The 24,254-nt window shown below is 41.5% G+C and overlaps 7 protein-coding genes across 13 annotated transcripts in view; 5 read left to right on the top strand and 2 right to left on the bottom strand.

Moving 5' to 3' along the window:
* LOC119117995 (rho GTPase-activating protein 11B-like) overlaps positions 1 to 897 on the top strand; it is a 2,198-nt gene extending 1,301 nt beyond the window's left edge. Inside the window, exons 5-8 of one of the 2 annotated variants that reach the window (XR_005096636.1) lie at positions 62 to 163; positions 255 to 408; positions 478 to 550; positions 617 to 658. Coding sequence is in view for 1 of the 2 variants with exons in the window: in XM_037244674.1 (XP_037100569.1) it covers positions 62 to 163; positions 238 to 408; positions 478 to 550; positions 617 to 728 (458 nt within the window). In the remaining variant the exon portion in view is untranslated. Of the gene's footprint in view, positions 1 to 61; positions 164 to 237; positions 409 to 477; positions 551 to 616 lie in introns of both variants that reach the window. The other variant, XM_037244674.1, reaches the window with a different exon arrangement.
* The window catches only part of actc1a (actin alpha cardiac muscle 1a), a 22,254-nt gene extending 3,586 nt beyond the window's left edge, over positions 1 to 18,668 (top strand). The window contains exon 8 of the mRNA XM_037244675.1: positions 18,645 to 18,668. The gene's annotated coding sequence lies outside the window, so the exon portion shown is untranslated. The remainder of the gene's footprint in view (positions 1 to 18,644) is intronic.
* On the top strand, positions 1,281 to 3,053 carry LOC119118001 (neuroendocrine protein 7B2). Of its 2 annotated transcripts, none has more exons than XM_037244687.1 (6): positions 1,281 to 1,389; positions 1,683 to 1,899; positions 2,019 to 2,168; positions 2,240 to 2,349; positions 2,491 to 2,544; positions 2,630 to 3,053. In XM_037244687.1, the coding sequence occupies exons 2-6, from the start codon at positions 1,683 to 1,685 to the stop codon at positions 2,756 to 2,758; spliced, it is 660 nt and encodes a 219-aa protein (XP_037100582.1). In that variant the 5' UTR covers positions 1,281 to 1,389; the 3' UTR covers positions 2,759 to 3,053. The 2 variants fall into 2 exon arrangements, with proteins under 2 accessions (XP_037100582.1, XP_037100581.1); XM_037244686.1 differs by having other exon boundaries at positions 1,282 to 1,389; positions 2,237 to 2,349.
* On the top strand, positions 3,372 to 5,604 carry grem1a (gremlin 1a, DAN family BMP antagonist). Of its 2 annotated transcripts, none has more exons than XM_037244689.1 (2): positions 3,372 to 3,485; positions 3,577 to 5,604. In XM_037244689.1, the coding sequence occupies exon 2, from the start codon at positions 3,588 to 3,590 to the stop codon at positions 4,122 to 4,124; it is 537 nt and encodes a 178-aa protein (XP_037100584.1). In that variant the 5' UTR covers positions 3,372 to 3,485; positions 3,577 to 3,587; the 3' UTR covers positions 4,125 to 5,604. The 2 variants fall into 2 exon arrangements, with proteins under 2 accessions (XP_037100584.1, XP_037100583.1); XM_037244688.1 differs by having other exon boundaries at positions 3,383 to 3,489; positions 3,580 to 5,604.
* On the bottom strand, positions 4,153 to 14,006 carry fmn1 (formin 1). 3 transcript variants are annotated; one of them, XM_037244671.1, is made up of 17 exons: positions 10,876 to 12,474; positions 10,607 to 10,715; positions 9,888 to 9,949; positions 9,084 to 9,694; positions 8,819 to 8,957; positions 8,459 to 8,546; positions 8,339 to 8,400; positions 8,182 to 8,270; positions 7,979 to 8,108; positions 7,677 to 7,823; positions 7,523 to 7,582; positions 7,339 to 7,459; positions 5,811 to 5,903; positions 5,193 to 5,244; positions 4,964 to 5,113; positions 4,809 to 4,890; positions 4,456 to 4,695 (listed from the first exon to the last, which is right to left on the bottom strand). In XM_037244671.1, exons 1-17 carry the CDS (start codon positions 12,052 to 12,054, stop codon positions 4,651 to 4,653), a joined length of 3,219 nt encoding a protein of 1,072 aa, XP_037100566.1. In that variant the 5' UTR covers positions 12,055 to 12,474; the 3' UTR covers positions 4,456 to 4,650. The 3 variants fall into 3 exon arrangements, with proteins under 3 accessions (XP_037100567.1, XP_037100565.1, XP_037100566.1); XM_037244672.1 differs by lacking the exon at positions 10,876 to 12,474 and adding an exon at positions 13,838 to 14,006 and having other exon boundaries at positions 4,153 to 4,890; XM_037244670.1 differs by having other exon boundaries at positions 4,153 to 4,890.
* LOC119117997 lies at positions 14,173 to 22,523 on the bottom strand. The gene is made up of 3 exons (XM_037244678.1): positions 22,417 to 22,523; positions 20,684 to 20,806; positions 14,173 to 15,538 (listed from the first exon to the last, which is right to left on the bottom strand). The coding sequence occupies exon 3, from the start codon at positions 15,451 to 15,453 to the stop codon at positions 14,446 to 14,448; it is 1,008 nt and encodes a 335-aa protein (XP_037100573.1). The 5' UTR covers positions 15,454 to 15,538; positions 20,684 to 20,806; positions 22,417 to 22,523; the 3' UTR covers positions 14,173 to 14,445.
* Positions 16,893 to 24,254, top strand: part of ryr3 (ryanodine receptor 3) — a 43,564-nt gene continuing 36,202 nt past the window's right edge. For both annotated transcript variants that reach the window (XM_037244669.1, XM_037244668.1), the window contains exons 1-3: positions 16,893 to 17,027; positions 21,314 to 21,433; positions 22,457 to 22,561. In XM_037244669.1, the coding sequence (XP_037100564.1) occupies positions 16,980 to 17,027; positions 21,314 to 21,433; positions 22,457 to 22,561 (273 nt within the window). In that variant the 5' untranslated portion in view covers positions 16,893 to 16,979. The remainder of the gene's footprint in view (positions 17,028 to 21,313; positions 21,434 to 22,456; positions 22,562 to 24,254) is intronic.

Raw genomic sequence — 24,254 nt, 5'->3', positions numbered from 1 at the left:
ATCAAATAGTTGCAGTTTTTAAACTGAAAGCCTTTTGAAAATCAAGAATGATGTTCACCAGGGGTAATTCCAAAGGCTGTCCTAGAAAGTATGGACTTCCTGATCAACTGCCACCTTCTGGAGGATGTATCCTCAAAGACTCCAAAGAGACGCAGTTTGAAAGGTTGCAATGTTAAGACGGCAACCAAAACAATCCTTGCGTACTTTACTCGCTTAGTTTGTTTTACATTCATGTAGCCTTGTGGTCTGTTAAGACTGTACCGTGGATTCAAGCGAAGCTGAAGGTCAGGCCAGCAGACCATCAGCAAACCCAGAAGTCCGACTTGCGAGGAAGACCGACTCTCAGGAGGAGTGTCGGCTTGGAGACGTTCCCAAATATTGCCTTTTTTAGGGCCTGCGTGAGTGAAGGTAAATCAGAAAAAGAAAATCAATTTGCGCGTCTTTCACGGATGGAACTTTTAACCACTTCTATAACAGATTCATCACCTGGAGCTGCCATCTTGGATGCCTTAAATCCTGGCAAACCGTCTCCACCTAATAAGATAAAAAGGTATGTTATGCAATATATTAAGTGGTGAACTAAAATTTGCATTCCACACAAATGTTTTGTTTGCAGGGACACGCGTCTTGGTCTTTCCCCTGACCCGAGCCAAGGACAGAATGCATCTATGTTCACTGGAGTGGGCAAGCTGCAACTGGCGTCTTGGAGTCGACGGATTTCTTTATGACACAATTGTGGCATTTTTAAAAACTTTGATACATTTAGATTTTATTTAAATTATTGTTCTAGCTATAATGTAACACCATCATAGTCATTAAAAACGGTTTTCTATTGGGATGCTGGTACGCCATGTATCTCACAATGTGACATTACAACCATAAATAAAACTATGAAACTTCAAACCCTCTTGTCTTTCAAATATCCGGATTACTTTTACTATTGACATGGTAAACTAGTCATAGAACGCAAACATTTCTATTTGCGCAGAGTTCGTCAGAGCTGAAATTTGACACTGCACCCATCGCTGCAGGATGGAGGATAAAAAAAAAAAAAAAAAAAGCCAATCAGAAGAGAGGATTTCTGATTCTAAGCATCCCATTCTCATCAATTTGTTATGCAATGGTGCAGTGTCGAAGCTCCTTCAAAATACACCAAGCGCGCACGTTCTCTCCATCTAGCTCGCGATTTGGTTTGCATTTGGCAAACGGGGTCAAATGTGCAAGTGTAGACATGCTCGTGATGTGCTTACAGAAAGCAAGAAAATGCTCATTTTGATGCATCAATTGCGTTAAATTTACTTTGAAGGCCACAAAAAAATCGTTAGTTGAGCGTAACTTGACGGACATCCTGCTTGCTCAGTCGGTCGAGTCTTTTTTTATTCACACAAGGTAAGAAAATGGCTTATCTTTATTTGGATTATGGTAGAAATGAATTTGCAACGTTTGAATTAAAACATTACATGGGTGTGAATAAAATCAGGTTGTAGGGTTCTTTTATAAATTATTGATGGTGGTTATTTGCAGGCCTAATTTCGTGTAGATTTAGTCCACGCGATTCTATTTTGTGTTTATTATTAAAACATTTCAATCTAGTATAATCTAAGCTGACATTTTTTTTCCTAATGACAAAAATGCACGTTTTCAGCGTATTTAGCATCGTCGGTTGTTTTGCGCACCTGCAGATGAGGTCGGCGGTGCGGTCAATTCTGCTCGGGCTCCTGGTGTGTCTTCAAATGGACGGTGCTCCGGCCCGTAGTAGCCCCGGGGCAGACCAGGTGTCCGAAGCCGACATCCAGCGGCTTCTGCACGGCGTCATGGAGCAGCTTGGCATCGCTCGGCCCAGGGTGGAATATCCTGCCCATCAGGCCACAAACATCGTCGGGCCACAGAGTATCCAGGGTATAATCTTTCTATAAAGATTTCTCAAATTATCATGAAAAAATATCTTATCAAACATAACACGTACTGTAATGCTTAATTTTTGTCCATTAATCGCACCAACCATTTTTCTCCACAAGGTGGTGCTCACGAGGGATTGCAGCACCTTGGTCCCTATGGGAACATTCCCAACATAGTGGCTGAGCTGGCAGGTGACAACGTTCCCAAAGACTTAAGCGATGATCACAGCTACCCAGATCCTCCAAATCCTTGTCCACAGGGAAAAACTGGTAAAAAATAAATTAAAAAATGTATATTTTTGAGGAGAATTAAAATGCATTTTGATCATCATTCCCAGCAGCAGACGGGTGTTTGGAAAATGCCCCGGACACTGCCGACTTCAGCCGGGAATTTCAAAAGCACAGTCACATTTACGGTCCAGGGAATGAGTACCCTGCTCTGATGAAGTGGGTCAGTATACATATGATTTTTATTTTTTTTTGCAAGCTTCAAAACACATTTTACAAAATGACATCTGAGGGTGATGATGGTTAGAAAGTTGAAAATAAATTTGTGTGTAATTTGTGCTACCTCACTGATTTGTCTTTTCAGAACAAGGAGCGTTTATACCAGAAGCTGAAGGGAGGACCAAAAAGAAAGAAAAGGGTATCTACTAGTGTTTTGTGGTCTTTTTGTTTACATTTGTAAACACATCAGCAGATTTTTGTTCATTTGGAATGTTTTGCTGCAGAGTGTAAATCCATACCTGAGGGGCCAGAGGCTTGACAACGTTGTCGCAAAGAAATCGGTTCCTAGTTTCTACGAAGACCAGAATGACGAGGCATCAACCATTACTGCAACTACAAAAGCAACAAATTAAAACATATCCCAGAGACATCCTGTATTTTAAAATGGTATCTGTGTGTGTGTGTGTGTGGGGGGGGCTTTTTGGTTCATTTCAAAGTTGTCGCAGAACTGCTGTTTGTTGATGTTTATAGGGGAATGTGACAAACGGAAATATTTGTGAATTTAACAAGTTAGTGACTTCAGTTGATTGTGATTAAGGTATGATTCTCCTTTTATGAAAACTTACCCTCCAATCAGTGCTTTTGTTGTTGAAGTGAAAATTCAAATGTGATTTCAGATGACTTGAGATAAAGCTGTGCAATGTTTAATCTTTGTACTCTACATCTTAATGACTTGTTTTAATCATCAGAATTAGGTCATATCTACACAAACTGATGTTACTTGGTTGTTTTATGTACACTTTGGTCACATTATCTTTTAGTGGAGGTGAATTCTTTTTGCAGTAGCAATGATGGATGGGGGGGTGTTAATGTTTCTGCTTCTCCTGCTACAATATGAATCTTAAAAGGAGAGAAATGTTTTTTTCTTCAGTTATCTTGCAAAAGTAATAAAAAAAATATCAGCAGTGACAACAGTGGGTGTTTTTCTGGTGGGGGGGCAGACGGGATCAGCGTTGTGGGCGTGTTTTTAACCAGAACTAGTTAGTTGATCATCATTCATGAAGCCCCACACAAGACACAAAAGAATACAACACGCCGAGCAAAGACGCCCGTGAACATTTTCCCAGAAAAACGAAGCAAAAAGGTAAATTATAATTGCTTTAAACTACTGCGATGGATGGATTTGAAGTGCGCAATCTGTGCGTAATACCTGTGCGTAAATGTTTCCTTTCAGCTTCCACGATGAGAAGCCCGTGTTTGCTGACCTTCTCCACAGTTGTTCTGTTGCTCAGCGCATCGAGGAGTACGCATGCCGCCACTTTTCAAGGCACTTTCCCTCACCCAAACAAATCCAACCCAAACGAACCGGAGCGCTGCCTGCCAGCTCCAATCAGCGGATTCATTACGCGCGGGATGGCCCCTGCAGTCATCACCGAGGAGGTTTTGGAATCCAGTCAGGAGGCGCTTCACGTCACGGAACGTCGTTACCTGCGTTTGGACTGGTGCAAAACGCAACCACTCAAGCAGACCATCCACGAAGAGGGATGCCTGAGCCGAACCATCATCAACCGCTTCTGCTATGGCCAATGTAATTCCTTCTACATCCCGCGACATATTTACCAGGATGGAAACGCGTTCGAGTCCTGTTCGGCGTGCATACCGAAAGCCTTCAGCACGGTCACGTACACGCTTTTCTGCCCCGGACAAACGCCCAACACCAGGAAGAAACGGGTCCAGCGCGTCAAGCAGTGCAGGTGTACCACAATAAACACGGATTAAACCTCACATGGAGGTTTTTTTTTTTTTTTCAAAAGGACGTTTTGCAAAAACTCTGGGCGTCTGTTTGCAAGACTGACAACCGGAATTGCTATTAAAACAAGAGGAACTTATTACAATATTGACATCTTTATTTTACTAAAAATTAATGGAGCCCATTCATCCACTTTTCAAAAACGCCTTAATATGTGGCTTTACTATTGCAATACTCCCAAGAAAGTGCAAAAAAACCAAAACATGTTTATGAATTAAAATTCAAAGAATTGACTTATTAAGTCTTGTTGCACACATAGCTGCATGAATATTAAGATACAGCAATATTTGATTTTTTTTTCCTCTCAATGTTTAACGAATACAATATGATTCTGTGGTTTACGCCCAAATCAATGTGCTTGGGACTTTTGGCTAGTCCCATTGAGTCACTACTAAGATTTGGATGCATGGACAAACCTCAGGACTTGAGAGGTTCCACTGTAAGGCTATAATATATAAAAAAGCATTTTTTTGTTTCATCCTCTAAGTGCAAATCTTAAATTGAGGTCATGTTCGCCTCTTTCTGACGCAGTCGTTCTTTCTGTTGGGAATAAAACATTATATCAGTGTAAGGAAAGGAACGCTTTGTATAAATTCCATACGTTGCCAATTATATTTATTGAATCCATTGACTGAGGCATGTGCCACACTTACCAAACTGTTTGGGATTATCATTTTGGTCTCCACTTTCTTCTCTGCTGTGATTCTCTTCACTGACTGCTGGGCCTCTTTTAATCTGTAGTAAAAAAAAAAAAAAAAAGAATATTTTTCTAATTCCCAAAACACTTCACTTCTGTGTATCTGCTTGCCTTTCTTTAGTGAAGTTCCCATTCTCACGCTTCCACTTGGCCTTAAAGTCGGCACAAAATTCAAACCACAGCATGAAGAAATGACTGGACGTCACCTCCTTTTCGCCTGCTTTGGGCTTCACACCAAAGTACACACACAAGTCCTGGAAGCTGGTCAGCCAGATACAAATTAATATGAATATATCTACAATCCGCAACATATTTTTCATGTGGCCATTGTTTCTCTAACCTTTTTTGTGCTGTCATCAACTGACAGGAAGCTCCAACATGTTCTTTACGTGCTGAAAAGAAATGTACATTATTTTGTAAGCAAAGAAACACATTCCAAGGGTGGTTGTTCCATTTTCTATAGCGCGGCTTTGGTACTTTTGCAGACATTCTCGAGATGTTTATTACACTTGGGATTTTGACTGAAAAACATCTTGAAACATTTGCAATCTATTTTTTTTTTTTCAAGGCGGGGATTCAGAGCAGATGGAAATGTTTGTGATGTGCACAGAACATTGCAGGATTTGAAGAAATGGGATAAACGGTGTCAAAAATGGATTGATGGATGAGTTCAACATTTGCAAAGTGACATCTATGTGTGCTCTGCCATCTTTAAGCAAATCTAAAAAATAAAAACAAAATAATACAGCAAATTAGTCTACAGCAATTATTATTTGATGAATGTCAATATCTTGGAAAAACACTGCATACTTTTTTTAATAAAGTGTCAAATCCCAACCACAGTTGAAAAACACTAGATTTCTTTTCTACGAAGCAGGCCACTAGGCTAAATATTATAAACATCTCCAGCCTACAAGTGATTCACAGTTGTTTGGTTATGTAAAAATGAACCACTAACCACTGAGAAGAAACGTCTCCATTCGGTCTTTAAACGGCTGCAGATGTTCCTCAGGGGAGTCTGCGCAGACCTTCTGAATGTCCTTTTCACATCCTTTTCCAAACACACACAAAACTTAGCGTATTAGAAATAGCCAATATAAATGGTCAGCAGATCAATGAACATTATTTATTGACGTTTGACTTCATGGCCTCAAGTCGAGACAATAAAAAAGGCTCATTAATCTTCAGTGATGAAAACGATGGATGCCGAGATGAAATGAAGTCACGTGAGGAGATGTCTTCCTAAGTTATGATGTTTTGCTTTTTTTTATGATTTCAATAAGCCTCAGAAAGTTGCGTTAACAGATGAAGAGCGCGGAGGAAACTACCTGGGCACGGAGAGGAGCTTATCAGCTCAACTTCCTCAGATCTCACTTTGATTCTCATTGAGATGGCGACTTCTTCTTCCCCTGCATCCAATCAGTGGATCAGAGGAGCCAGTCTGCACGGGCCAGTCATAATAGAGACTGCCCCCCTCCACCCTGACGCTTGATCAACATCACCCAGATAAGATTACAAAAGAATACTGTTTTCAATCGGGATTTGTGTAAACTGTGGAGGGCGCTATCGTTGTCTCCTTTGTGCGGTGACGCTTTCTTTCATTTGTGGCTTATATCCCAACCGAAGAGGGTTGTAGACCCTCACGTAAACAGAACTTTGTTTTTTTTTGATACCCAGCCCAAAGCAAACCTAGGGAGAGTGAAGATGGCGCTTCAAACGGCCGGTACAATGAGAAGCCGCGATGGACCGTGCAGATTGCGCCCGTTTGGCTTGATGGAAACGATACTCCAAAGCTGTGGTGAAAGCTAAAGAAAGCAATCTTTGGCACACATCTCGGGGCCACACCGGAGCCCGGACCGATACAGCCGAGATGGTTACTAGTCCGTGTGGAGGCCCGGGCAGAGATGGTTCGGATACGAGTGGTCTGGAGATTGCATAAGTGGGGAAACTGCAGTCTACGTTGACTGGCGACAGGACTGGCTGGCGCACAAAGAACGGGAGATCTGATGGGCCCAAGGATTAGAAACTGGATCTTAAAGGCGCCAGGCCAGTATCAGCAGCAAGACTCCTGCTAGTCTCTGGATACAGACACGAAGCGTTTGCATCTCCAAGGATTCTTTTTGCAAAATGAGGAAAATACAAGCTTGTCTTTTGGCAATTAACAACCTCAGGCCTTTAGTTTGAAGTATAAACATTTACAGAGGCCGGTGATGGGAAGCCAGAATAAGAACTGGATTGATTTTGGGGGTGTTGGAGGAAAAATGCTGCCAGACGGAGATTTAGTGACATGGGGAAACTCCGCAGTGATAGAGTTACACAAACGTTTTTTTTTTTTTTAAAACAAAAACACACAACAAAACCACCGCCGATTCTTTTCTGCTCACGCAGTCTCATTTGTTTTGCGAGGAAACATTTGTAGGGGGTTCTTCTTTTTTTTTTTTTTGTAAAGGATTTCCAAGAAAGGTCTCACAAGTGAAATGACATACCCGCGAGATCTCGTCCAATCCTTTTTAGCTCTGCGTTGAGGTCCTCAAAATTAAGCTGTGCTGCCAGGAAGACATCTTGAGGTTCAGGAAGTGGAAATGCACTTTTCTCTGTTCCCGCATTCTGGCAAATCAACATTAGCATGAAAGCACAGAACACATTTGGATTTGTATGTCTTTTGCTTACCTTGTCAAAATTGTGAAGGTAATATGACACAACATAGTCGACCAAACTCATGCGATTGTCCTAGTGGGGGGGAAAAAATGGAGGATTCATCACATTATTTAAGAACATCCATCAGTTCCACTAAAATATTGACTCTATTTGACCATGTCAGTACCCTGCTCTTGACATCTTTGAGTTTTGGAAGAATCTCCAGACCGAAGCCATCAGCCTGACCTCTGACCCTGCTGCCGCCGTTCATGTAATTGCCCAAAGCCAAGATGAGTCCCAGCACTTCTTTCACGCCATCTTTTTCCAGCAGAGCCTTTGTGTCAAAAGTTCAGTCAATGATACAAAATTAATTCAGTGATAGCACTTTGGGGAAACACAATGTCATAGCCAAACCAGTCAAATAGTTTCATGGGGACATGCATAAACTAAAATACAGTACATGCCCTTATAAGGGTGTTTCCTCCATACCTTGCACACAGAAGCAATAACGTCAAGTTTGTGTTGAATGGACGCCATCCCATCGTTGAAGGCCGCCTTGAAAATGATGCAACGAGCTCGGCTTGCGAAGTCCGGAATCAGCGAGAGCTCATACAGGAACCTGCACAACACGGAAAACCATCGTGATATTATCCACACGCAATTAATCGCACTTATGTTGTGTTTATACTGACTGCTCAGGTTTGTCCAAGAGTTTAACCTCCTCTTCCTTGGATGTGCTGTAATGTGTTTTGATTTTCTCCAGCTCGTCTGGCTGAGCTCTCTGGTGGACATTTACATTTTTTCACTTCCATTTAAATACACAATAGTCTTGTGTGATACTGTACATACATTTTCATACAGCGCCTCAATGGTCTCAAGATCCACCACAGAGTTATCCACAGTTAAAACAGCTAGAGGAAATAAAATAAAGTTACAGAACACTCTTAAAGGTCAAACTTCCTGACTGACCTTGTTGGATATCTTTCATCTCTAGGTGGAGGCTTGATATGAGGATGCCCACAGCTTGAGAGCGCTTACCGTCCAGCAGCTTAATGATCTAACACACACAGAAACACACACACAGGAGCCGTGGTGCGTATATTTTGATGCATGGTTCTCGTTAAGATATATGAGAAAGAAGCAGCATAGTGTTTAGTCTGCCTCACAGGTCTGAGGTTCGGGGTCAAAACATGTAAAATCTACACAGGAAGGCTGGAGCCTAGATTGTAATCCTAAACATCAGGACTGTGAGGCACATGTGGTAAACAATAATCCGCCATGCCGCCTTAATAACGACATGTCAATAATATTTTCTTTCTTTTAAATTACCTTCCTGGCTTTTGCCTTCTCATAATTCTCTACCAGTGGTTTTCTCTTGAGTCGTGTGGTGGTTTTGGCAAAGAGATCTTCAAACTCAGCTGCATTCATGATCGGCGGTTCTTCCAAAACATTCCACAGTGTGTTGTTCCTGAGAAAGAGACAAAAACAGTATTTACAGTATTTTTTTTTTTTATTAACTGCTTTGTTTAAAAACGTTTTATTTGTCTGTCTTTGATGATGCATTTGTTTTTCCACATGATTAATGGACACATACTTGTCCTCAATCTGAATTCTGGTCCAGTATAGAGGCTTCATGGGACGTGAAGGCTCCACCATAGGTTTTCTGGAAGTTGCGGATAAACAGGTTGAAGTGAATGGAGGGGGTGGAGGTGGTGGAGGAGCTGCATCGGACAGAAATGGAGCAGGTGGAGGTGGTGGGGGCGGAGGTGGAGGCGGCGGAGGGGCTTTCGATGTTTGTTTGTGGGTCAACAGTTGCGGTGGAGGTGGAGGTGGTGGTGGTGGTGGAGGTGGAGGAGCCTTGTTCGGTGCATGGTGTCCACCAGATTGATGGGCCAGGCTCAAGCTGCTAGAAGTCAAGTCAAGTTTTTGCGGGTTCATCCTCTGCTGAGTTTGGATGCAGTCTTTACTCTTCTCGTCATCACATTTGATGAAAGTCTCTCTGTCAGTTTGGATGCAGACAGTGCAAAAGGCTTTGTGTGGAAATGTATCGTCTCGCGTGGACACGGCTACGTCTCTGAGCTCGCCACGTCTGAGAGTGTTGGGCTGGGAGAGCTTGGTCTGCAGCTCAGCCAGGGTGCGCTCCAGACGGGATACCGTGATCTCGTTTTGTAAAATCAGTTTAGAAAGTTCCCGGCTGAAGACCTCCTGAAATATCGTGAACAACAAAGATAATCATTCCATCCTTTCATCAATGGTTTTAACAAGTATGGTTTTAGAATGACGGAAGAGAAAATCCAAAATCTACGCCACTGTAAAAAAAAAAAAAAGTTAAACTATGTACCTAAATACAAATACGAGGGGAAAATATGCACACAAAAAAATTAGCCTTCATACTGACCTGTAAATTCTCTACTTCCTCTTTGCATTCACGCTTCAGTTGCAAAACAGCTGCCTGGTGCTCTAAAAAAAAACACAAAATAAAGTTATTGACTTTTAAAAAAAAAAAAAATTACAGTTCATTACAATCACAATGAGTGATAAATTGAAATTTTCAGTCAGTTTATCTAAAAGCTGTACTGACAGGTTTTGACCGCTTGAGGGCAGCAGAGCAAGCATTGGAAAAGACCATGCGGTGGCCCAGCAGAGAACTTGTGATGTGTTGATCTGAATTGTAGTGGTGGGTGACAAACTCCAATTAATGAGCATATAGCACCTCAGCGAGACTGCACAACTACCAGAAGGCTGACAAAAAATACTTGGAAAGCACATTAATTAGTATTTCCCCAATGCACTCGTTTTGTTTGCTGTGGACTCATGCAGGGCGGATTTATGTTGACCTTGAGGGAAGTGCAATATACGACCACTATTTTCTATGATAGCAAACACTTGTCTGTCTGTATGCTTTAGAACTGCAGCATCTAAAGTCAATTGATTTTATTTCATTTGGACCTTTCAAGACAATCTAATAAGATGCAATATTTGGATGGATGTTGTGTGCCGTGCTTATATCATCATGATGAAATGCCCAATTCTTGACATGTATGTTATTAAATACTACATGCAGACAAATACACAAATATGTTTTAACCGCTTGTTGTTTAAATTGTATGTCATCACCTGCTTCGGTATATTTGAGACCAACTTTCTCCTCTCGCGGTGGAGGCCAGACTGCTTGGAGACGTCCAGGAGTTCGTTCTTCTCCTTCTACTGGACCGCTTGCTTCTGACTGGATGGATGAAAAAAAGATTGTTTAGGAAACATAATAATAAACCATCATATTGGAATGATAGCTAGTACTTCTTTTGACTGTAAAAAAATAATTTCAAATTATATTTGTATTTTAAATAGGCCAGCGAAATTGATTGTGTATCAGAAACCCTTCATACTGTAGATGCAGCTTTAGAAGTCTTGAAGGAAGTTCTTTCAAAAAATGCTTTCAGCGCATCTTTTTCCGTCCAGGTCATCTTTCTGGCTGCGTCTCGGTTCTCTGTGGGTTCCTTCCTCAATGGCTTTGGTGTAAAAAAAGCTTTGAATGCATGGAAAGCTGCTTCTGCACCTGATACAGGTGCTTTTGTGTCCTCCTTAGCTTTAAAGTCTCCCATCTGCAGATGTTGACCACCTTCAGTCATATTCCGCTTGGGTTCTGTTTGTTCTTGTGCAAGAAGTTCTGCTTTTTCCTCCATCACATCAGGCCTTCTGTTAGGATTCAACAATGACAATTGATCCAAGAAGCTTCCTTGCTTATCAGGGAGGTTTGTCGTCTTCACGCCTCCATTTAAAGGTTGGATTTGAGCCAAAGTGTCATGCCCGGGTCCGACCACGTTCTTTCTCAGCACTCTACCACCAAAGAGGACAGGGATGGGCTTGTCTATGGGGGAGCCTTGGGAGAGGTTTCCAGGTGAAGGGATATTTTGTGAAGATATGACAGCATGTGGTGAGCAGTCTGAGGAGGGTTGATTGGTTTGCTCCTTTTGCTCAAATGTTGGGTCCACTTTCAACTCGACCTCCTCTTCAGCAGAACGTTCTGTCCGAGTCACGGTAATCAAGACCCGTTTGGAATTGGGAACGCTATTCAAAGCAGCTTCGTCACTTTCAATATCATTCAAATTTGTGAATTCCTTGTGAGTGCATATCATTTGCATATCTTCACGGCCTCTGGGATCTTCTGCAATCTGTTCATGACATTTACAATCTATATTTGGACGTTTTGTGGTTGTCAAACAATGAACATTTTCAAATTGGCCATCCACAGAGGAGATATTTTCGGGGTTTATGTCAATAAGTTGTTCTGGGTTTATTAAATCATGAACTTTTTCTCCTATATTAAATCGATCTTTTATCTCCTCTGTTGAGTTACTTCCTGATTCGCCGTCAAGGTCGTAGGTCATCGGTTCTTCTCTTCCTGCAAGATACATAACATACGGGAAAGAGTCATCGCTGTCCTCCGTTGAATTTGCCTTAAAAGCCATATTGGCCTTTTTCTTCAGCTTTATTCTCAGATCGTCCACATGGTGGTCAACCGGGATGGCCCTAAAAAATGTGAGGAGGGGTGACTGCAGTTCCATTTGCAAAAGGAAGTTAAAAAGTCAGAGAAGATCAATTTTCCTTTCCAGGAAGCTACGACCAATCCTGATCCGTTGACAGACATGAGAGGAAAAACGCATATCCAGAACTTTCCCTCATGTCAAACAGGAGCATTCATTTTCTTCGCCTAAAAATGGAAACAGATGTTTATCGCACAGGGCTGCCTGCAGTCAAATCCACTCGGTGAACGTCTCCATGTCCTTAAACCTGACGTGGCATGTTGAAGTTCTTCCTCGCCGCTCCTTCTGACCTCCTGTAAACTTCCATCATGTTGGCCCTCATCCCAGTAGAATCCTATTATTACCGGAGGCAGATGGAAACCTGCGTCGTCTCTCCCGATGGCCGTTTAACACGGCACCCTGATGCAAGTCGGAGAAAGCCACAAGGAACAGATGGAAGGAGGCCACACCCAATGTTGCAGGAAGCTAAACAGGACTGCCACGGATCGTGTAACACGCCCATCAGAGGGTTCATCTGCTCATTAGGATCAAACACAACTTCTCAAAAGTTAAGAATGGGCTCTAATAAATGAATGAATTATTTGGCAGTCTGAAGAAAGGGATAGCAAATGTATTTTAAACATCACCTTAACTTCTTTAATTCTACAACAAACAGGTTATTTTTATTGTCACTTGTCAGGTCCCACCTATGTTTGCTCATAATTTGATGTTATAGCCAGCAGGCGAGAGACGGAAGCCATTATTAGTATTGTTGCAGCCTACGTGGCGGCCGGACGGACAACGTTGTTGTTGTCTTAAATTGCTCGAGGAAATAAAAGTCCCGCAGTGGGACATTGTGGCTTTCCAAGCAAGGGATGTTTATGTAAGAGGGGTGAATGCAGATAATCCCATGGAATAGCATTAGAATGTTTGAGCAAACATGTGGGCGGGACTATATTGCACCCATCATTAAGCAACACTGAGAGAAATGTGTACATAATGATTTTAAGTTACACTCAAATGGATAACCAAACATTTTATAGGACTTATTGAAACAATAGAATGATTTAAAATAATATATATATATTTTTAAATGTACCTGAATACATAAAAACTTTTTAAAAAGTTCTCAAAATAGTTTGATAATTATTTTTTTAATATAATTTTTTTAAATTGTTATTTAAACATAGAATTATTTAAAACAATTATTTTTTAAAATTTACCTGAATACATAAAAACTTTTTAAAAAAGTTCTCAAAATAGTTTGATAATTATTTTCTTTTAAAATATAATTTTTTTTAAATTGTATTTGTTTTTTTAGACTAAATTGTGAACACAATAACTAATCTACGTGCACACAATAAAAAAAATAGCTTTAATGTTTAGAGACCTAATAATCCCTACACGCTTGTTATGTAAGCACAAGGAAGACAAACTTTCTTTGTTGTCATTCGAGGCCATTTCCTGCACGTAAGCGCGGGCGGCCTGTGATGGGGCAGCATGTTTAGACACTGTTATGGTGATTCCGTTTTAACGAGGACTTTCATCTCAATGCTATTAAGCGTTATGAGAAGGCATTTTTTTAAATGAGACCGGTTCAGGTCCATATCATTTATACAACCCATTAAATGAAGTGACCAAAAATAAAATCCTCTCAACATTACGATCCACATTGTTCTTTGGACCTTGCCTGGAATTTAGTGTAGCTTGAAAGATCTTTGACCTTCAGATCTTTGAACGTGAGCAGGATCACATGATTTTTTTTCCTCCCGCCCCCATCACATGAATTATGCCAAGGCCTGATCAAGCTCATCCTTCTACTCACCCTAAGTTCTAAGAACACGGGAGTGGGCGTCCTACTGATATCATCTTCGGGGTCAGCGATGCGCAGGAAGTCAAAGAGCTTGGGTTGGTAGGGATGAGAGAACGACAGAGACTCCATCTCCTGTTGCCAGAACTCTTCCTGGTTCTGCAGATCTTCATTTGGAGAAGACAAGCGGCATCACAAACACAGAAAGAACAATACGCTGTTGCTCATGGTTTTGCCATCTATTTAATGTATGTGTCTCTCTCAAATTCTGCCTGGCAACAGCTTACTGTAATGGCTTTTCTGGTAAACCTCACTCCTAATATAATATGCAACTTTTCCTTCAAAATATTTGCACATTGAATGACAAAAAGACTGGAAACCTGCTGTTAGACAAATACATCAGGCAAAGCTAAGGCTTAAGTTGATCTTAAATCAAACACTGGAAATTTTCAGTGACACCACATTGCCACCATGAGGCCATGACAGTTAAAGTTCATATTTACTTGACAAAAAATTCACCCAGGAAATTCTTAAGGCATTGCAGGACTTGTTATATCTAGCCAAGATTCATGGAGTGTATTTAAAACCTAATAAAAACATGGATAAAATGCAACATAATTGAATTACTGCATTAGCACGACGTGCAAAACTAATAGCGTAATACCGAAAGTGGCCATCTGTCTGCTTTTACCTGAGGACAGCGGGTCAGCTTGAGCGATGTCACATTCCCTGAGGCATCTGCGTGTCTGCGTCGCCTCTCTCCATCTGTGATTGGTCCGATGGAAGCTCTCCTTTTCACTCCAGCTGTCCTTGCCCGATCTCCTCCACGTTGCACGTTGGTCACAGATGTCCTCTTTGTTTTCTCCCTCCATCCTGAGGGTTTGGTGAAGACTCTCACTCAGCTCCTCACCCAAACAACAGAGCTCACTGACCAGCCGAGGGCTGTCATACTCGCGGATTTGGAGGTGATGCAAAGTCTCATCATCCATACGTCTTCCTTCCATTGAATGAGAATCAGCTCTTGGAATCCTTTTGCTCAAGTTTGAACTGGTGAGACTCACTTCCAACTCTTCAATCTTTCTCATCGCATGTGCTACAGCACTTCCTAGGATTCGGTTAAGATCTTCACTTTCAGCTTCCAAATCAAAAATGTCATATTCAGAGAGGTCTGTCTCGGAGACAGACAGACCAATCGCTTCCTCTCTGCCCAACAAAGGACATTTTCTGCGGAGACATGAAGATCCTTGGGTGGAAAGCTTTATCCCGTTGAGGTTAAGAAAAGGGGTACCAGTGGAAACAAACTGGCCTGTTCTGCTCTTCTGGATCCTGGTGGATTTTGGTAAACTCTTGACATATATCGTCCTCATGCCTTGTTGGTTGCTCATGTTCTGGTAGTGCCAACAGAGCAACTCTCCCAGGCACACGGACGAGTTGGGCAACCTAAATTCGTCCGCATGAGCGAGTTGGGCCGTCTCCACGTGACCCTCCTTTGTGTCAAAGTCGTTTAGTTCAGGATGGTGGTCTTGAGGTTCATCACAGTGGGAAGCCAGACCTCTGCCAAGGGATGCTCTCGTAGCGTTCATGTCATTGATGGTGATGTAGAGCCGCAAAGAGGCGTTGGTGCCCTTCATAATTTGATTTAAAAGTCACAGGCTAAAAAAAAAAAAGAGAGTGGTGGTTCCTTTAAATCAGCAATGCTGCACTTGAGTTGAGAACCTGGTAGAAGAGAGCAGAACTTCAATTCACCCTTGCTTTGATTTTATTCTATTGTGTACAAAAATATTTAAAATGATAGCACTACTCTGTCATTGTAAGCAAATGGCTACAAACATATGATTAATACACATACCTGTATTTTTTTTTTTAGCAGTTATCGTTCACTTGCAGCAACCAACTGGCAAGAGTCAAGAAGAACTTTTCTCCCTCAGTCACTGCTATCTGGTGATATTTGGATACTTCCTATTGGCTCAACATATGGAAGCAGACGAGTTGAGTAAGGAGTTGCACAAATCTTATCTAATCTGATTGAAACTATAATTTAAAAGATACAAGAAAGCCATTTCAGACATTCTGACACTGCTTCAAAATATGGATATGTAAAAGTTGCCTGTCTATTTGGTTGTCCAGCATGCCTTAATAAGATGACTGACACTATTTAGGTCATCTGTGCAACCAGTATGAGTTTAGTGCCTAATTGCTGTCTGATGGATTACACACATAAAAAATATATAAAAAATTAAATGCACAGGTAAAGGGGATTTTACCGTCTAAAATCAAGTGCACAGTGCTAAATGTAGCTTGTATAACTTTTATGATCTCACAGAGGATTGATCATAAACATCACAAAGACTTGAAACAAAAAAAAAGCCCCATAAATTGGCTTTGATTACCGTAATCAAAGACATGAAAGAAATTCGACCCTAAAGATGGAATGATCCATTAAAAATACATTTTCAAATAAATCTGCCACCAGCTATTCATTTAGATGCAGGGGCGGAGCTATGTGGTACTTCAAATATATTTGGAAACAAGTCTGAATTCACTTTACAGGGACTTCACTTTATTATTATTATTTTTATATTACATTTAGATAAATTTAGGTCAAATCTTTGCAACAGGTCCATCCTAATTCCATTCTACACCGTGCACTTACAAAGTCATTGTAATATTTGTATTTTGATTTGGTACTAGATGCTATATATTTATGAGACATAATAATAATAATAATAATAAGAGCCAGACATAAGAGCATCCTCTCGTGCTTCCACAACTGTAGAAGTGCACTATTAAGACATAAAGATGCTTCCCTCTCAACACGCAAAGGCACATTTGTTTATAATTTCTTTTAGAGTCAACAGTAACACCACCAAAATTATTTATGACCAATAAATCCAAGTTGGATTGTTGCTGGTCCAGCACTGCTGATGCTGCTGAGGAGGAAGATGAGGATGATGAGGAGCGATGGAGTGAGGAAGGAGGAGGAGGAGGAGAGAGGGGGAGTCAAGGAAGGCGGGGGTCCTCGCGGGGAGTTTACCGGCAGGTCTTCCCTATATGGCTTTGGACGAGTTCCATGCTAATAACGGCTTGAGGAGCGCAGCGTCGCGTTTCTCGCTGACAGTCAGCGGTGGCTTCCATCGAGTGAGGCTCTTTCGCAGCCATGGCCGAGGGCGGGGAAGGGGAGGACGAGATCCAGTTCTTGAGAACTGTAAGAATTTGTGATTATTCGTTTTGCTTTTGCATGCATAATGGTCGTTTTTTTTTGTTGGGGAAGATTTAATTGTGCACGATACGCCGGCCGCTGTGCCCGTTCACTTGGACTCTACGAGGGGAATGTCAATGAGGTTCCGGTATGCAAGTGCAACAAGGGGGGGGGACTTAAACCCACCTTTGGATATCCTCTCTCTTATACGCCTAATATTTTTTTGATCTTTATTATTTTTGACAACAACTACATTCGACTCCTTATTTGCGCACTGGAAGTAGTTGAAACAAGTTGCGCACACGGATTGCGCACGCAAATCGAGACTGGATGTTTGACGCAGATTGCTTTAGGGGGTCCCAACTGTGTGCAGGAGTTATGATATATTTATAAATGATATGCATGTCGGGGTTTTCCCCTTTTGCCATTATTATTATTATCGTGTTGTTGCATGAAGAGAACTCATGCGGATGCCGGGAGTCGGAGCTTCCCTTGGAGGCGCATGTGAGGCGATATAATGCGTGGAACATGAATGCAAGTGCAATTAACCTTTGAATTCAAAATGGAAACGTATATAGAAATCTGCCTCTCTGGTATTCAGCCATGACAGGTTGTTAGCGCATCACCCAGTCACTGCTGCAACCTGTTTCTATTGTTAGAAATGTAAACACAGAACTGATTTAAAATGAAACATCCATGACACAAAAGAAAAAAGCTGAACTGCAATGTGTTTGTTTACCTTTCTTTACGTGTGGGTGGAGCGTGAGCTGATTTTTTCCCCCTTACCTAATTTGTTGTATGTAAGAAACCCCATCATATTATTTCATTGTCCCTGCATCTGGTCATTAACATTTATTGTTTGTTTTGGGAAAATTGTATTTTGGGACCTTGAAAATCTCCATTCAATTGCAAATTTATATCTAGTCCACCTCTACTACTAACTAATGCAGTCTTAAAATTATAATTAAAGTAAATATTTGTCATAAAAACACTTCTAGGACGTCAATTATCAAACGATGAAACAAAAACAATCACTTAAGACGCTAACTAGCATATTGCATGCTGTTGTAGCCTCAAAAGGTCGTTCTCATGTCTTAAACTTATTGGACAAGCAACCTTTATCAATCTATTTGGAGTTATTGTCAATCAACATATGAGCTGTTATTTACTGTTTACTTATTCTATTAGCTTCCTTAAATGTGTTTTTGTTCATTTATCAGTGACAGGCAATGCTGATTAGTTACATTTCTTTAAGCACTACAATTTCAAATTTGTCCCGACTATATATATATATATATATATGCTATTATAATTATTCACATCTAATGACATCTACAAAGGTGTGAACGTGTTGTCACTCTATAAAACCCATAAGTAAATATATACAGTATGTGCGTGTTAATGCGGGGGCTTGACTTGCTAACGCTCAGTGCCAGGAGAGGGACTCTTAACAACTCCTAAGCCTCGCGATGCCAGCGATGTGCTGACCCGTGTCACAGTGGCATCTGAGTCATCCGATGACAACAGCAAAAAAAAAAAAAAAAAAAAAGGGGCGTGAGCCTTGTTATCAAGCCTCAGCGACGAGAGAAACAAAGAGCATTGAAAGAGCAAAAATCACCTGCTTTGGGTTGTTGGATTTCTCCATATTTAGTAAGGTTAAGTAAGGCAAGATTCTGATCTGAATCAAACAGGTAGGATTTCATGTGAATCCAACTGTTCGGACTTTAATAGCGACAGAATGTTCACCGCCATGCCTATCATTTACACATGCTGGTGGGTGGTGTGAATTTCATCGCGAGTGTGGGTTTGGGGAAGGCCGAATCGCTAAATCACACGCTTCTTTTATACACACGATGCAGTATTGCCGCATAGGCTGATTATTAATGAACAAGTATTTGTAATAAATGTATGACAGCAGTGCCGACTCACACCTGTGTCCTATTTAACACCTTTTCTTCTGTTGCCACCAGCTTCCTACATACACACTTTGGTATCTGGTACACTAGCGGTGGGAAAATGTGGCTATGGATTTATTGATCAAAATGCTTTTGACCTTTGCTGCACATCAAGCTTGGTGGTATTGCGTTTACATAAATGCCCATCATTTCAGTGTCAGAGTTGCATTATGATAATGATATGTTAATGTACACTATGGACTCATTTCAGACTGGAAATGAGGGCTTCATAATCATTTTGATTTTAGAATAGCTTGCACGAGGGATTAGTAGACCAGGCTGGACACCTGCCACTAGGTTGGCATGAATTCTTGCTGCAAACTTAAACCCCATCTTTGTAATACAGTGATTTTAATTCATCCCATGAACAAGGTTGAAACACAATGCCCAAATACATTTTCCCAATAGCTAGATGAAATTACTTTTAAGCCACTGGGATGAATACAAATCAACAGCCTGCATTTCATAGTGGACACGGAGCGCATGACTACATGTGTTTGCTTTAAATGTCCATTAAACTCATCCAGTTTCACATTCTTTACAGATCCGTCTGATTTATGCACTTGTCTTGACTTGTACTTGTGTGCCAGCTTCCTCTCTCACACAACAGAAGCGTTCCCTTCTATTTAGCTCTGCTCTGGATTCTTATGCTCAGTGCGTCTGCGGAATAGCTGCTATAAAGCCATATGCATGCTAACCAAGGCTGGAAATTTCCAATTTGTTACAGGAGCAGCATATAAATGAGCTGCATGGAGACTACTCGGGGGCGAAACTTGCTTGACTTGTGAAGCTTATTTCATTTTTTTTTTTTTTTTTATAAACCGTAGCTGAAATCCACATGGTGGATTATTGATTTGGAACAAGGAGGTAGTGATAACTATCGAATTGTTTCCTGACGGTAAATTTATGAAATAGGATTAAAAGACAGAGACAGATAGGCCTGTGTCCCTGTGATATTTATTTTTGATCGAAACATTTCATATTTCTTCTCCCGTTTTATGGTGTGAACACAATCTATCATAAATAATTGGAGGCTGTCTGGTGAGATACACACGTCCAGTTGTTAGCGCAATGTTGACATTGCAACACCTTCTCGAATCAGGATGTAGTTGTCACCGCTCTGTTGCTCTCCATCTCATTAGCATATCTTCGTTTTATAACCTACACTTCTGACAGCTAAAAAAAACAAAACACGCCTGGCTGTCAATTCAGAGGCACGCGTCATTTTAAATGAAGTTATTAGCCACTGTTGACTAACGTTTTCATGTTGATCGCTAGTGAGCAGGCGCAAAGTGGAAATAGCCGCGCTGACGGATCGAGCGGAATCACCTTTTCTCAAGTTCACATGGGCAACGGCGTGGGAGTTTATGGCACTTGTACACTTTGCGCAAGGGCGGCCAAGGTTATCGGGTTTCGGGCCGGTCAGTGGAACCATCGGGGGCTGCTCATGCTCACACACAAACGCACACCTGTCACTGTCTGTTAGGGCACACGGTTGTTTGCGTGGTGAAGAAAAATGAAGCTAAGACTAATAAAGAAGACTTCAAATGCAAAAAAAAAAGAATGCAACACTAAGTTGTGAGGACAAATCAAACTTCTGGTTAGATTTGAGTGTTGCTGCAGAGGTCAAGCTGGTGGATGACAAGGGGTCAAGTTCCTGCTCTGCTCTTGGCAGCTTGGTAGAGCTGCTACCTGACCCTCACTTACCTCCAAGACCCTAAACTTAGTCCTGATACTGTTCTTCAGTGATCTTGCAGATTGTCACGTCGCTGCTGCAAGGATCACTTTGCCTCAGATTTGTTAGATTCTCTGGATAAGCTCAAGTTAGGCCTAAAGAAGGGGACGGTAAAATTGATTGATGGACAATATTTTTCACTATGTAACAGAACAAAACAAAACCAACTTTAACACGTTTTTGTTACTGTAACAATTGGGCACCGCCTTTTGTTAGGAAAAAAAAATGACTAAAAATAATCATTTTGTACATATGAGCCACAAATGATCATGCCAACTATTGCCAGCATCTGATTCCCCACCTTCGGATGGGGCTTTTTAAATCGACTGAATTTTTATTACTTGTGCGTGGAGGAGTGGGCGCCATGGCAACCATCGACTCCCAACACACATGCACACGCTGAGAAACATGCAACATGTACACACAAATCAATACGTGGGTGCCTTTTTGTTGTCTGACGAATGCAGATGTTGTTTAGTTAGATGCGGTTGGGGTAGCAGGTTTCGATGCGATTCAAAAATGTCATTTTTGCAAATTTCCACCTTCAATCTTAATCATTCTTGTGCTGTTTTGTCATAAAGACATTTCTCTTTTGCCGGCAGGATGACGAGGTGGTTCTTCAGAGCGTGGCCACCATTCAAAAGGAGCATCGCAAGTTTTGCCTGGCCGCCGAGGGACTTGGGAACCGCCTATGTTATCTGGAACCCACCTCTGAAGCTAAGGTGAGGAATGTAGCAAGCAGCTTCCAACAATATCCCCAAAAAGAACATTCTGCACCTGTTTCATGCATTTCTTTTTTATGGGCATAATTTAGCTTAAAGATGAACCAAACACCAGCCCAAGAAGCAACCAAAAGACACTGAAATGTTTCCGTCACTGTCACAGAGGACTACTTTATGGCGTACTTACAGCTAATTACTTAAAGCAGATCTCCTGCTGGGAGGTTTCAAGTTAAAACACATTCCCTCAACTGCGACAGGGTCAGGTTCGGTACTCGGCGCCATCGGCTTGGCTCGGGCACAAGCGGCAGTGTTTCATCAGGGGGGGCTCATGTGCTGAACAAGTTCTTCATCATGTCTTGATGGAAAGGAGTGTGCGTTTTAATTGAAAATGTTTCGCCCTCAAAGAAATGTTCTGTCGGCCATTTACTGGAGCGTTGAAGTGGAAGGCAACTTTGCTGGCAGTTTGAGTTCCGAAATTCTGTTTGAGAACATGAGCGGCATGCTTGGGGTCTTTGATGCAGCTTCTGACAAAAAAAAAATGGTCCAAAAAAAAAAAGTCAAAGTAAGCTTGACTAATTATTTTTTTCAGGTGGAGGGAGGGGTGTTTACAAAATAATACTTTTTGAGGTGGATGCCAGATTACTGTGTGATTTTTATTTAACAGAGCTCCTCATCATGGTCAGCACCTTGCTGGCAGCACACCAGGATGCCCGTCACTTTATTTACGAGGGCGATTCCTTGCTCTGCAGTTCTATTAATTACGCTTGGGCCCTCAGTGTTGTATCACTTAATTTAGTCAATGATTTGGCCGCCGGTGCACATTCGTGTTCATTCAATTCGGTTCAGTGTGATAGATGATAGCTAGGATGGACATTTTATTTTTTTTTCTATTATCAGATTCTTCAAAGCAAACTTTTCAATTGGCAAAGATAAATAGTAGAGTTTCAAAAGTTTTGTTTGTGTATATGCTTACAAAATCTGACCTACTTTTTCTTCATCTCCCTCCTTGCCTCCACTCTGCAGTCTGTTCCTCCGGATCTGTGCATTTGTAACTTTGTGCTGGAGCAGTCGCTGTCGGTGCGAGCCCTGCAGGAGATGCTGGCGAACACCGGACAAAGCAGCGAGGGGGTGAGTAACGTCTCGTGTACGCAAACATCCGGAAAAGCCGAATCGGTGGCAACTTGGAGTTATTCACCGGCATGGCTTGGATGACAGTTGCGCACAAAACAGCTTTTACATCAAAGCGTTGAAAATGCAGAAAGCTTTTGAGGGCATCTGATGTAGGCCAGCTGTGATAAAGTTCTCTTCATTAAAACTTTCAAATGTTTCTTCAGTCTGCAAACCTTCCAGGATGAAACGTCAGATTTAGTGTCAGCACCACTTTGAAATTTTCAATCAAAAACCCAGTTTATCAATTTCAACGTGAATAAACAACTACAAACTCGTTTTGATTGACGGCCATATTATCGCTTTTATAGAGAGGGGAGGGGTGAGCAGTTACGCACGGTGGAGGAGGCCCTCAGGTTATAAAAGTGAAACGACGTATTATATGAAGCAATTCTCATTTCTGATTTCGAAAAGCCAATGATTGAATGAATACTAAATTTCCCAAGATATAGCCGCTTTGCACTTTATTAGCCGTCTGTAGAATGGTTTAACACCAAGGACTGTCACTGAATTCCAAGGAATGCTGTCACTTTTCATTTTCCAGACTACGTTCATATATATTGCAAAGAGATATCAAAAGTCACCGATAATGAAAAGTCATTTTGGGAATTATTAGCGAGCGCTCAGCAGCATCCGTTATCGCTGCTCTGAATTTATACAAAGCACAGTTGGCTCTTTTCTTTGTCGGCTCCCGTCCAGCTCACTTGGCATGTTTATTAAGTCATCTATCGAGAAGGCGAGATACTCAGAAGCGAGACGGGCTTCCTATTAAAGTCGTTTCTCTGGTGGGCTTCTTTGCTTTGTAAACCCGTCACATTCTCACAGTCCTGCTGAATTATAACAGCAACATTTTGCCTGCCATTTCATCCGAATGCACATTAGAGGTCAATGTCATCAAATTTGTGAATTCAGTGGAAGCTTTGTTGGGAACTCCAAGAGCTGGGCAAGAATTCTTCACCATACATTGGAATACTGAAAACATGTGCCAAGTAGTACTGAAAAATGAAATACCGTTTCAGTTGTTCCGATTTTTAGGGGCGTGGTGGACTTGCTGACTTCTGGTTCTGGTCGTCGAAACCAGTTCTGGGACACCTCCCATTTTTTTCCATTTTTCCTATGGAGAAAAATAATAGGGGAAAAATGCAGAAATAGAAATTTTCTGCAGGATTTAGTGCATGCAGCAAGCATAGTTGTAACCTGAAAAGTGCCGCCTTGGCTTGGGTCTGGCCTCAAGTGAACGACCATGCATTGGCTTATTTCTGTCTCCTGTGTTGCATTGTTATTAGCCGGACGTAGCTGGACACCTGCCTCGGCTGCTGGCAGCTTTTCTCTTTGGCAACAGAACACTGCGTTGGCTGCAGTACAAACTCGGGTAGTGAGGCTAATAAATCCCATTGCTTACTCCTTTCCCCAATTAGGCTCCATTTGTCTTTGTTGGCCATGCTCGATCGCCGTGCTCGCTTACAATGTTTCGGTTGGTATGTTACTCGACTGTCGATCCTGAAAGATGCATAAATCCTTCGATTTTTTTTTTTTTGTCCATCTGCTCAGACCAACAAGCGAAAGGGAGTGATGTCTATTTCTAAGCATTGTAGTTTTGGCATGTGCCGCTTTTAGTTTATAACCATTTGACAGTGAGATACTTATGGAATTG

The sequence above is a fragment of the Syngnathus acus genome, chromosome 24 (genome assembly GCF_901709675.1).
Source record: "Syngnathus acus chromosome 24, fSynAcu1.2, whole genome shotgun sequence".
Lineage (NCBI taxonomy): Eukaryota > Metazoa > Chordata > Actinopteri > Syngnathiformes > Syngnathidae > Syngnathus > Syngnathus acus.
The sequence above is the reverse complement of the archived record's forward strand: the minus strand, read 5'-3'. Positions and strand labels throughout refer to the sequence as shown.